The sequence below is a fragment of the Varroa destructor genome, unplaced genomic scaffold, assembly GCF_002443255.2.
Source record: "Varroa destructor unplaced genomic scaffold, Vdes_3.0 BEIS01000001.1, whole genome shotgun sequence".
Lineage (NCBI taxonomy): Eukaryota > Metazoa > Arthropoda > Arachnida > Mesostigmata > Varroidae > Varroa > Varroa destructor.
Genome location: NW_019211454.1, coordinates 58,438,315 through 58,451,259, shown reverse-complemented (window position 1 = coordinate 58,451,259; position 12,945 = coordinate 58,438,315). Strand labels below are relative to the sequence as shown.

General features: G+C 38.7%; 1 protein-coding gene across 1 annotated transcript; it reads left to right on the top strand.

The window, feature by feature from the left end:
• The first annotated feature begins 2,039 nt into the window (after window positions 1–2,039).
• LOC111244882 (uncharacterized) lies at window positions 2,040–9,207 on the top strand. Its single transcript, XM_086978086.1, has 4 exons — window positions 2,040–2,110; window positions 2,714–3,027; window positions 3,290–3,496; window positions 8,904–9,207. Exons 1-3 carry the CDS (start codon window positions 2,040–2,042, stop codon window positions 3,397–3,399), a joined length of 495 nt encoding a protein of 164 aa, XP_086834212.1. The 3' UTR covers window positions 3,400–3,496; window positions 8,904–9,207.
• Window positions 9,208–12,945: the final 3,738 nt, after the last annotated feature.

The window sequence follows — 12,945 nt, the reverse complement described above, 5'->3', positions numbered from 1 at the left end:
CTACGTTTTCAGAATTCAATACACCCGACGATAAAAATGTACGTAGCGTAGGCGCTAAAAAGGGGACAAAGTTAGGGTTTATCCTAAACCCGTGATATTTCAAAGAAGATTGCTTGAGTGCCTTGACTCTTGTGCACGATTTTGTAAACCGCTTGATTTGTATGCGAAGTTGATAGATTTCAAACGAAGTAATTAATGAGCTGTAATTGGAGCTTAAGTGCATTTCTACTGAATGTCTTCTTTTGATCCTAAGGTCAGCAGAGCCTTCCTAAATGATCGAAGTGATCGCAACTTAGTAAACGGCCACCGACACTTGTGCCAAGCTTCTCAATCATGCTGGTGTGTCTAGTTTATAAAACAGTTTGAGAAAATCGTTGAGAAAGATAACCGTTTCTAAAAAACATTAAAAAAAAAAAAGAGGGAAGTCCTCAAATGACATTTCGTCGGACGGTGCATACTAAGACTAGCTGTTTAGTAATAGTAATTTGTTTGTAATAGTAGTTTACCATCTTACAAACCGATCATATTATCTTTGTCTAGCATTAAAATAGAAATAAAGCAACAGCTTGTGCTCGATTAGAATCCGCTAGTTCGTATAGACTGTGAAGTTTATAATTAACATCGGTGGAGAAAATCGTTCGATTGGCACAAAATGTTTCTTGAGAAGTACATTTATCTCCAAACACACACAAACCCTTTTCCCGCTATTGTAGATAATTTAAAATCCACTTCGACAGGCATTAATTTGAACTTATAGACGACCTATTCACACGCAAGCTTTTCCATACGGGGGATGTAGGATATTATACGTTAATGAGATAAAGAAGCTCGTAAAAGGGACATGTTTTGATTGTAGTGAGACTTCTCAGACAGAGTCTAATAGCTGACTTATGACGGCCAACGTCTAAACTAAAGTGTTAGACCTAATTCAATAATCAAGCTCCACAAGAGTCATTAGTTTTAAAAGTATTATCATTTATGACCGGTTTTTGGATTGTTATGCTATTACTGGCGTAATTTAAATAAGCTTTTTTGCTACTCCAAACTTTTGCGTAAGTCCTGTACTTAGCTACAAAAAACGTAAAGATAGGTTTGCAGTTTGGTAAGATTTGAGTTCACCATTAGGAAAGAGTAGGCTTCCAATTAGGACAAAGAGAACATTTGTCCTTGAAAAAAAAAGCTTGTCCATCTTATCAGCTCGTTCTTTCTTAACTATAAGTTTATCTTTTCCAAAGCTTTAGTCTCACTAATACGTTCGGTCAGTATGTTGACATTTACCATATAAGCTGAATATATTAGAATATTTCGAACAAATTAATCGAAAACAACGATAAATTATAGCGATGAGCGCGAAAAATCTATTGTTCCGTTAACGGTAAATCGTCGCGAACAGATGAACTATCGTCCTGACAAAGCACCTCGTCATATTTGTTACACTATGGTGTCTTCTTGACGCATTTCCAATCTTCCTTAGAAGATTTTCGACTTGATACATCTGTTAGCACGAAGTGCACGAGATCTACAGCTGAACTTCCAGCGCTGATTTGATCCACATAAATATTACTCTTGTAAGCACCATAACGGGTTTGCACGACGTAGCTACCGGCCGAATCCATGAGTTATTGCCGTCGACACGGCGTCCGTCTAAGCTGATTCAAATAAAATATGTATAACCTGTAAAATATGATTATTACTTATTTTATTCATAAAGAAGCGTTAAGGGAACAGAATTAAAAGTAACAGTAATGAATTATATCTCAAATCTAATTATGCTTCCACTATTATCCAATTGAATTTGAGCTAAGTATCGATTTTTATAGCAACTAACCAAAATTAACCCTTATCCATTGGCTGAGCTCGGCTTTGACAGTGGCGAGAACAACATTCATTTAGAAACCTTCCGTTCGGCTTTTTTTGGTTTTTGAGATGTGAATACGGAAGGACTTGAGCAGTCCTATATTAAGGTAATATAGACAGGACCATCATCGACCGCGAAAAGAGCGGTTAGTTTAATTATAGACGCGCTATCTTCTCACGCTATGACCGCCGCAGTGTCTTTCTCCGTACACCTTTGTCCACGCTTTCACGCAAAATATCAGAGTATTCATAGGTATAGAAACGTGCACTTATAGGCACAAAGTATTATTATTATTGAGCTAATATGGACTGCAAAGAAACATTATTTGAAGTACATGCCATCGTGCTAGCAGTTAAAATATCTGGTTATCAAACTCAGAGCTATCATCAGGTGATATCTTATCTGACCTACGTCCATTGAAAACTAGATAGGGAATAGTCGTCCTTTGCCAAAGAGGTCTTACATACCTCTGCTGCAAATCAGACCGAATGTTCCCTTCGAAAAGATTCTCCGTTTCTTGCACATCTTTATATAAGGCTAATTTCTACCATGTTCGGTTGTCCAGAAGATATTTACCCGGCCCAACACTATATTAGAGGCAAATTCAACGTCATTGTAATTTTTTTATGCTACATTTGAATTTTGGCTGCGAGTCATGGTCAGCTTAACAGATTTGCTACCCGTTTTTCCCAACGTTTCTGCGGCAGAGCTAGTTCCGCTAAATAATATTGTTGACCATCTACGCCGCTACCGACCTCGAAGCATTGCTTGAAATCGTGAAAAGGACAATATCCTGCTAACCCTTCACCAACCTTTATTTTTACGGTTTTTTGCTGTGGCGTTGCGGTGCGACAGAGTCTGCCTCTTAACAATATGTGTACCGATAACCTGCGCCTTTCTTCATCTAGGACATAACAGCTGGAGACTAGTGCTGGACACGTCGTGGCAGCGAAAGTGCGATGTACGCCGTGCGTTAAGTCAAGTCGTCGGCCATTGTCAAGGAAACATTGACCGGGACTCCTTGGGAACGGGAAGCAAGGGCGGGCCAACCGACTCCGAAAACGATAGAAAAACTTTGCTCTATCATCAGAGGAGAAGGGAGAAAACGGAAATTCAAGGAGACTGCATTCGGCTCGCTGATATTCAAACGTTTTTCGTGCCATCTGATCGTAAGCGATTTCCGGCTCAAACAGCTTCTTTCCATCTCTTCGCGGCAAAGTCATGCTGAATATTTATAAATATTCATTTGCAAAATATCGATTATTGTCGTCGCCTATCGATTCTTCTGGAATAAATTTCCCTTCCGGCTTGACCTAAGATAGTATGTAGAAATGGGCAGCAGTAGAATTTTCTTATTTGATTCAAGTTCCATTGTGTCACTAACGTTTAAACCGTACACCGACGTATGTTTTTTTGTTTTGTATTTTTTAGAGGGTTTCAGTAATGTTTTTCGTGTACGACCGGACATCAGCGGGATGAAGCTTATTTCACATGGTCGAGAATGGGGCTCGGTCCTGAGAGGTGGACTTGGCCCCGCCTAGACCAGAAACCATTAACTCTCGATTCTTCTTTTACACTTGGTGGATCTTCGTTGAAACGGTACACGGACGTATGTTTGATCCTTCAGAAGCAGCCAAAGTGAGTTCGACTCGTCAAAATACCACTAATACTAGGTAATAATTAGGCATCCTATTTGGCGCAATAATAAAATGAATATCGATTCAAAGATACGAGGCTGCTATAAGCAAATTCAGCGGATTTTGAAATATAACAACTAGTCAGATTAGAATGATGAGTATAAACTATTTTTTGACCACCTGTCTTGGTATTCTCGTCCGGTAGATTCTGGATAGCCATATACTTACAACTGCTTTATCTATAATTGCCTTACCTTAGACTTCTCGAAGATTTACCCTTTTCAGGACATGGAACAAGCCTCGTAATCGTACGCACTTACGTCGAGGGTAAACAGGTTGAAACCAACATTAGATATTCATTTTTTCGATCCAGAACGTAACTGAGACATGTTGATGAGCTCTAGCATTGTCATCAAGTAACCAGGCTGCGTGCGTTCGGTTGCCACGCTAATGGCTCAAAAGTCTCGTGAGGAACCTCGTGAGCGGGTTGCATTCGTTAGTTCATTTTCAGCGAGTATCTCATAACAGCAGGGGCCCGTCATATTCAACACGAGTACCCCAGTCTCTTTCCGCTCGACCCCAATCAACCCTAACACCGAACTCGCTTTCGTTTTAAGGCTACACCATGATTTCTCTCCCGATCCCTCTCCCGGTGGCGGCTCTAAGCGGATTGAATCGCACCTCGAATACATTAAACGCATTACAGACTAACCTGGAGTCAATTCACGAACGTCCTATCGTCTGCATTTTTAGTATTTGGGTTATAATTCTATAATACATTACATGCAAAAAGCCAGTTTTTTTAAACAGAAGTCTTTAACTTCAAACGCTGCTTTCGCGAAAAACCTCTTCGATTGCGGCAGTGCGTTCCTATTTTTCGAGTCCCGATGTATGGCCACCTCTTCACTGACTTTTAAGTCTCCGGTCTCCGTTCTCCTCTTCTTCTTTCGTTCTTGAAACACTGTGCCCTAACTAGAGGTTTTTCTGCCTACCAATGAATTTTTACAGCGCTGTGGCCTTCGAGGAGCAAAACCTTGCAAAAACTAGGCGTTGATTTTCGAAACTAAAAGATGTTTGTTTTTTTTTCTGATCTAATCTATTCTGGAGTAAGCTCAACCACTTATGAATTTTTCGAAGACTGGGGGTATTTATCAGCCAAATTTCGCCTGGCAACGGCACTTAATTGAAAAAAATTATTCAACTTCCAGATCCGCCTACTAATTTTGCTTCCATAATATGTTTTGAAGATTGTCTCTGCCTTGCTCATCAATAATATAGACGACAAAACATCAAATCATAACAACGTGTAACAGACATTATAAACTATCGGAATAGTTTAAACTAGATCGTCTTTAAATCGTACTTATTTAAATCTTCATACAGACTCAAGTTCGAATCCCGATTTGCAAGAGTTTTAGTCTTATCCAAGTAAAGCGAAAGCTAAAACGTTTGGGACCTTCCATCAGACGGTTGACACCCAGCATGAAACGAAGTATATCCATACATGGATTTCTAAAACCCGGACCATTACGTGCTATAATTAGTCAAAACATCAGCTTTATATTACAATCGTCATTATAAATATGTTGTTTGGATAAACGGTGTCTCTATTTCATATCGGTCTTCTATGATTACCACCTGAAAACCAATAAGCTTGTGTATACTGACGAAACTTCCTTTGATTCACATGAGTCGTATAGTAATGCTGGTATGTTCAGTAGCTATACGGGTTCAGTAAGTGAACCTATGGTAATATAGCGACGAAGGTGTCTGCCTGACAATGTGCGGCAAACATAGATGACAACGTCTCGAGCATCCCATATAAAAAGGGATATATTTAATTTTAAGGAAGTTTATCTTCAGCTGCAGTGTTTAGCATTGTTGGCAAAAATAGCTATAATTTCGTAAGAGAAATACATATATGCAATAATGGTGATGTTGACCTATTTTAGCTAGACCAAACATTCGTTTCAGCCAACCCACAAGGGTTACCCACAAGTGACATCGTGTTGTTATGCGTGTTTTGTTATGTATATATATATATATATAGTGATTTGTATAAAACTGAAAAATTTTAAATCCAGTCCTTAGATTCGTAGGATTTTGCACCTTTCTTACAGTTCTATATATATATATATATATATAGAATATAAGAAATTTACAGAAGCTTACTCATTAATCTATCATTATTTAGTTGAATTAAATCAAACAGACAGGTAGCAACAACAAGTACACACCTTATGGAAGTCCTACATCCTAGCGAAGAAAAAACATCCTAGCGTGTTTGTTTATTCACTGACATACTGTTTAGCAGCTTGGCAGCAGAAACAGGGTTCTGCTTTTTCGTGGATGTTTGTACGCCGTGTAGGTCCCTAAAAGTGAGTCAGGACAGTTCTTGTAGGAATAAAATAACTTTTATTTATCTAAATATTAAAACATTTATGAAAGTCCTGGTCCACTCAATTTTAAAATTGGACTTCATGCTAAACTGTTCTTAAAGCCGTTTTTAGTCTTGCTTATTATTTTTAGCAAGCAACATTTTTTCTTTATTTATTTAGCTTAATAAATTAAGTTAAATAAATAAAGAACTATGTTCCTCATTATTCGAGAAAGTTTCATTCGATATTAGTTTGACAAACTATAGAATTGTCTTTATGCTATTGTTCTCAGTTCACTTTACCTTTTGTTTTAATTTGAACAGTTAATAAATGAAAGGATAAATTAATTTAAAAAAAAAATATATGAAAAGTATTTAGAGATACATGTTGCCCTTCAGCATTCAACGTATGTTAAAACTATGAATAAAAACTAGGTATAATAGTATTCCAACAATCGTCATGACCCCGGCAGGCTTCTATAGCTGTAACCTGTTCCCACACTGAAAAATTCAATGAAAATTCAACGGCGGAAAAAATGCGAATTGTCAATTTTTTTTTTGACGTAAGACACAAATTAAATCCTAGCGTACTACCACCTTGTGTTGGCGCTAAGAAGATACACAAAACTGTTTCGTGTAAGTGACAAGAAAGAAGCAGAATAACAGTGCATTACTATGGCACCGTATTCAAGATATCTGATAGACTCGGTCAACCCACAACCCTGAAACATTTAGCTAGCTTCGTATAACCGATATGACGCACAGCATTTAAATCGTTTTATATACTCTCCCTGATTTTATGATGTGTTATTGTTTGTTCTTATAATATGGTGTATTTACAAAAGTAAATAAATTACTTGATATTATGTAAGCAATTATCGCAATATGAAGATCGTCGTATGACTAGGCATAAACTTTCGAGTGTCAAATATTATTGTATTCCAAGTTGCTTGGTTTCGCGTGGTGGCCTAAAAAACCTATTTTTAGTGAACCTTTTCAATCAAAGAAAGACACTTTATCGTACTAAAATTTGTCCAGATGGCCGACGCTTTAGGAGGTGAACACTAGCACATTAGTCCCTTCGTCATTTTTTTTTTTCCAATTAAAAATAGTTAATTAGGTTGAAAGCAAGAAAAACGTGTTAAGTGCGTCCTCGTTATGCTCTTTACGTGGACATGTGTCGCAAAAATATCTAACGTGCAGGCCGCTACTTAATCATTTCATAAAGAATCGTACAGGTGTACTTCGTACGGTACATGCCCCAAGCAGGCGGAAAGCATTTATTTTTATTGCATACTATACCGTTAGCACTTATTTCTGTAGATAACGTAAAAGTTGCTGAGACGGATGGGCTAGTGGCTTCAATCACGGCCATACAGAGTATCTTCAAGAAGCGTCTTTTCTCGTAGCGACCTTCTTGTGAACTTTTTCCACGGAATAACAAGGGCACAGGATTGTTCAGGGTCAATTATTTCGCCTATGATTTAAGTCAACATAACTAAGGATGTTACCTACAAAGCCCTGACCATCAGGAAAAATGTCTTTCTTCAGGGAGCATTTGGATACCTGACAAATGTGTGTAATTCAAGAAGCGCTAGCGTCGCAACCGTACTCGCCATTGATAATAGGTGTAAGTGCTTTGTCTATAAAATTGTTTCTGTTTTAGATTTTTTATCTTTCTCCAAGCTATAACTTAAATGCTCCTTAATCACCGTTGCCTCTCTTTAAAAAGGGAAACTTTTTTCAGGATAGCTTTGTTAAAAACGAGTGCACTGCGATGGCGACCTTATAGGCTAATAAATAAAGCGATCTTGTAGTGGAATATACATAATTAAGTAGGATACAGGTATTCTAATACTGATAGTAGTAATAATAATAATAGCAATTTCATTTGGCAAAAGATGCTTACACATTTCCGTATAGATTCCAGTTTGGGTCTTAGGTAGACATGGTTTAAGCCGTATCCCAATATGAGTCATTCAAATATCCTTTAAGTCGTCTGTAAACCTCGGTATATTCTTGTATACAGCATTGAAACCTGCAACTTGAAGTTGTATGCATCGACCTTAATGGTAAAATCTCTAATAGTGGTTCGCTTGTACTAACATACTGAGACCAGTTGAATATAACAAGGGTAAACGTGAAGTACAGTTTGTCGTGTGATTTAAGGTTCGCGTGAATTCAAAAGCTACGGCACCCAACAGTCACGTAACATGTACCACAGCTTCTCCTATACGTTACGCGACGATCGTTCGACGACCATCTTTTCGAGACTACGATATATACTGCCATCTTAGCAGAACGACAAGTTCAAATGGTCGTTTCCACGCTTTAAATCTTCCCCAAATTCGACTAGACACACATTAACGTGTGCACGTCGCTAGTCTTATGTCGCTTCCGTACCACACACGTAGTTCGTACGTGCGAAAACAATTCTTGTTTTGGTGTCACGCACAGCGTGATCGGCAGCGTTGGGTACATTGGCTTCTTCGGCACTGGTAGACGCAGAAATGTGCATGTTTCCAGCGACAACCTACTTACTTCTTGATGGTCTTTAATTTCTTTCTCCCTATTCCTTTTTTTCGTCCTTTTTCTTCCGCTCGTTTCCCCTAATATCTGTCCTTTCCGTCCAGCAAGGTCATTTCTCGGCATGTCTGCCGTCACAGTGTCCTGCGTTACCATACAGCCGCTTCCATCTACATCGGCTTGTCCCGGTTAAAGCCGAGCCTGAGTCCGTTGCCGCTGTCATTGCGCCCGGCGACGCAGTTAACTACGACAATGTGCTTTGTTGAGAATGGCCTATTGTCCTTGCTTATTCGCAATGCAGGATCGGTTCTATTCGCTTCTGTGCTTCTACAAGCAACAACGCCGTGATAGTCCTGTAGAAGTAGCTCGTATTCACAACGGCTGCTACTCGTGCTGTCGTTCAGTGTAGTTAGCTAAAGGAGGCGTTACAAAAGCAACTCGGTTATTCGGACTGCGCGGCAGTAACTAACATAGAGTACTTGATGACTTTGTAAAATCCTTACAGTTCCGGTTCGTCTCACCCCACGGCAGCCGACGGGCTCCCAGTATTTCACTCAGTCACGTGACACATCCAAGGACGCATTCAACTAAGACCAAAAAGTTGTCAAGCGCCATACCAGATGAATGACACGGAACTGGACAGACTGAGTGTAGAGTAGTTTCCAAAAAAAAAAGCAAAAAAAAAAAAAAAAAAAAGCTAACTTCAGGCCAGCTTATTTAGATATTTCTCAGTGGAGAAAGACGAAATTTTTCAAAAATCTAGCTAGACCGACTTAGGTGGTCATAGTATGACTTCTATATTGAGTCCGATTATGAATTTAAATCACGAGCTAAAAAAAAATTAGCAACTACGTTGATTTGCATGTTATGGCATTTCCCAAAAAAATATACACTGTTTCTTTAACTTTTCTTCTTAACTTTCTAATAACTTTTCTTCTTTTCGGGAGGTAATTATCTCGAAAAGATAAGTAAATCAAGGGTAAATTTATTTGAGAATGTTATGAAATGCATGCAAATGTAGCAATAATAAACAGGTCGCATCACAGGGAGCTTCAGGTAGGTAGATTCACTAGGCGATTACAATAAGACATCCGTTTGAAGTTGATGGGAATTGTTTAAGCTGTTTATAGATAGCGTTCCGGAAGACCAATTAGTTTCACCAGCTAAAAAGGAGAAGAAAGAAAGAAAATTATAGCGAGTTATTTCCAAATTTGGGTGACAATCAAGTAGTAAATCTGGCGTCCATCAATCAACCGTCTACCCCAATTCATCACTCGGTAAACCTAAACTTAACATTCTGAATGAAAGTCATTTTGACCAAAGAGAAAATAAACGGGAACAAGATGTCTAGCTTTCGGCGAAGACTATTGGGGTTAATGAAGCTACGTTCGTTCCGAATCGCGTAGATAATCGACACTATTGCACCTACCGGCCAACCGTAAATCGACATTTTATGCGAAAGCACCATTTAAATTAACTAAGAGTAACAGGCTGCGCGGCATCAAGCAAAAACTTAATTGGATGATTATTTTTCTTTAAATACAGTGACTAACGCTGCTTCCCTGAGTCAACGGCAAGGATCGGGTAGAGTAGCAAAATGTTGAGCGAAAATGGATAACCTTATTTTCCAAAAGGGGGGGGAGCACCTGTACACCATCATCATGATGTAAGAGCACGTGTCGGTAAGAGTCTTCCAAACACATGGGTTGGACAGAAAACGACGAGTTAGATACTGCCCGTTTTCCAGGCCTAGGGCTAACTGACCTTTTGACAACTTGTACACTAGGAAAAGGGCAACACTGGAAAAACTGAGAACTGCAATTGAGCGTGGATGCGCTGCAACACCAAATAGAATGTATGTTGAAGTTTGTAAGTTAATATCCCACTGTTGTCAGCACTGTATTGACCATAACGGTAACAGTATAGAGCACTTACGATAGAAGGAATTGTAATGTATCCTATGTACATGTGTCGTTGAATTAAAATCGATGTTATGTGTAAACAAAAAATGAGGGTATAGTAATACGAATTGCACATTGATTTTTTTGGTACATTCTGTGTGAACGTCTTCTATGTGCGCGTTTGACGCAAGGGCCGTATATAGTGCCAACAAACGTACGGGGTTTGTGTGATTCACGATGACTTCTTCCGCTAACTATTTACAGAAGCGAAATTTCGCCCTGCTACGTGTCTATGGGTCTGGTAGTCCGCGTCTTGGAATATTAGTTCGAAGAGATGATTTAACAAACACAACGACACGTTGCGAATTGTATATATAAAATTCAGCAGCTATAACAATCGTTACTTCTCAGGAACAAAGCTTTAAAGGGAAGTTTAGCATTGTCCTAGCAAAAGTGCGGTAACAGCGAGACGTGCTTGTCCTACAATGCAATGTCCTACGTGCTTGACAATAATAATGAGTGTAAAAATATTCAAAAGTTATGGTGTATACAGTGTAAAATTGGCTTCAAGTTTTTACACCATCTTTGTCTAAACGTTAACAAACCATGTAGAATGTGGGACCCACCCTTAGGTGAAACAACGTCTACCTAAAACGTATGATTGAGTAACACTGATATCTTGTTATTTGTTAATATTAATACACGCCCTTCAAGTGAGTCAGAGGATAAATTTCCAACTGAAATCGGCGATCAAACTCATCGATGTTCTCCCTATTTGTTGTACGACGCTACATTTCGGAATATAAAATGGTTTGGGTTGAAACCCTTCCTATTCTGCTACTCATACATTGTGGACGAAAAGCTAGCTTGGCTAATGTGACCTCTAAGAAATCTGTTGACATCATATTTAAAACTGCAAACCCTTTCCTTCAGTATCGTGCTAGCAATTGCAAGAAATGCTCAAGTTTCTAGTAAAAATCTAGTACGTCATAATAATGCCTTTCTGTTTTTGTTAACAAACTGTAATATAGACTGTTAACAATAGGCGAAAATGAAGACGAGCGTCAGGAAAGGTTTCATTAGATGGTTCAAAAGACCAAGTCATGATCTTCCTCAGCCAACGGTCCAGGTCCACTCGTCGTGTACACGCTTAGTCAGCTTAACACCGGTGATAGGAAAACGCAAACGTTATTGACTCGTGTGAATTTCCATTGCTATATCGCAGCGACCTATCCGCCCCTTCATCCGATCGGACAGGACGTCGACCTATCTTTTGCTACAAACTAGACATATTATATATTTTTCTTATACGATTCGATGTTTGTGACTGACGCACACTTGATGCCGATGCTGAAGGGATCCGTCCATGCTGATCAGTCTCAGATGGTGTCTGCTGGAAGGATATAAGCTGTCATAAATAAACACGATAGCCTTTCAAATAACATGCATCTTACGGGGGATATGGTGAACCAAGATCAGATATGTGCCGTATGAACCAAGAACATCTTCAAGATTAAATCCTCACCGTTAGATAATCGACTAGAAATCAACTTGGAATCATATAGGTATAAAGGAAACGCGTTGCGCTATGGGTATGCCCGAACGTAGGTACTGCGAAAATTTCCGTTCTAAAGGCATCACAAAGTTACGAACTCGTTTAATATTCGAAGTTGGCGGTTGCTGTCGCTGGTCATTGTGCGGCTTCCAAAGATTTCCATTGGCCAATTGAAAGTACTTACAAAAAGGACCACGTTGTGTGAAAATTTAACCCTAGAGTGGTACTTCTGATAATCGTAGACGTTGCAATTAAAGTGAATCATCCTGGATACCACTCATCGGATCCTCGAGACACAGCCTAAAATTTGGCCCTTTTGTCTTTGGTGCTTTACTTTGTGGACCTCTCGGTCTGATCTAAAATTGTTCTAATAAACCATATCTGCTCTAGACGGCAATGAATCTAAACGTCACAAGACAAACGCAATGCAAAATCGTTCGTTTTGCATTTGTTTACAGAGAAGATCACTGAAAGCATTTTTCGAAACGATAAAATTATTTGAATTCGTATTATGAACTTTGGGAAAATCAATTGAATATCAAAGTAGGATCGATAAATCATTTGCCAACGACCGATGCTTTTAGATAAACGTTCGTATTTCAAAATCGTTCCACGGTTCGGCACGCTGATAAAAACGATTATCTAGTTTTTTTTTTTTTTGTTTTTTTTTTTTTTTTTGTTTTTTTTTTGATCAAATATGTGAACGTAGAGACCGGCGTCGATTTCTATTTGAGACTTCGGTGTTTCGATGTATATATATATTATGTTTTTAGAATAGACACAATTTGGCTTTGATTTGGAAAGGAAAAAGCAACTTGTCTAGTTTTAAGCTTCTTTAAAAATTGTTTTTAAACGAAACAACAAACAAGCTATATGTCTCATGGCAGCACCGAGAGGGCCCTTGAGACCGTTATATAACTTCTCACATGTTCACAGCGGCTGCGTAAAAATGAACATGACAAGAACATCTCGATTTTCGTAAACTATCATTGTAGCACTAACTGTTATACTAGATAATTTACTATGCGAATCGGACGGAGTCTGGGGTCGATATTCCACATATCGATAGTAAAAAAAAAAACAGCCTTTTA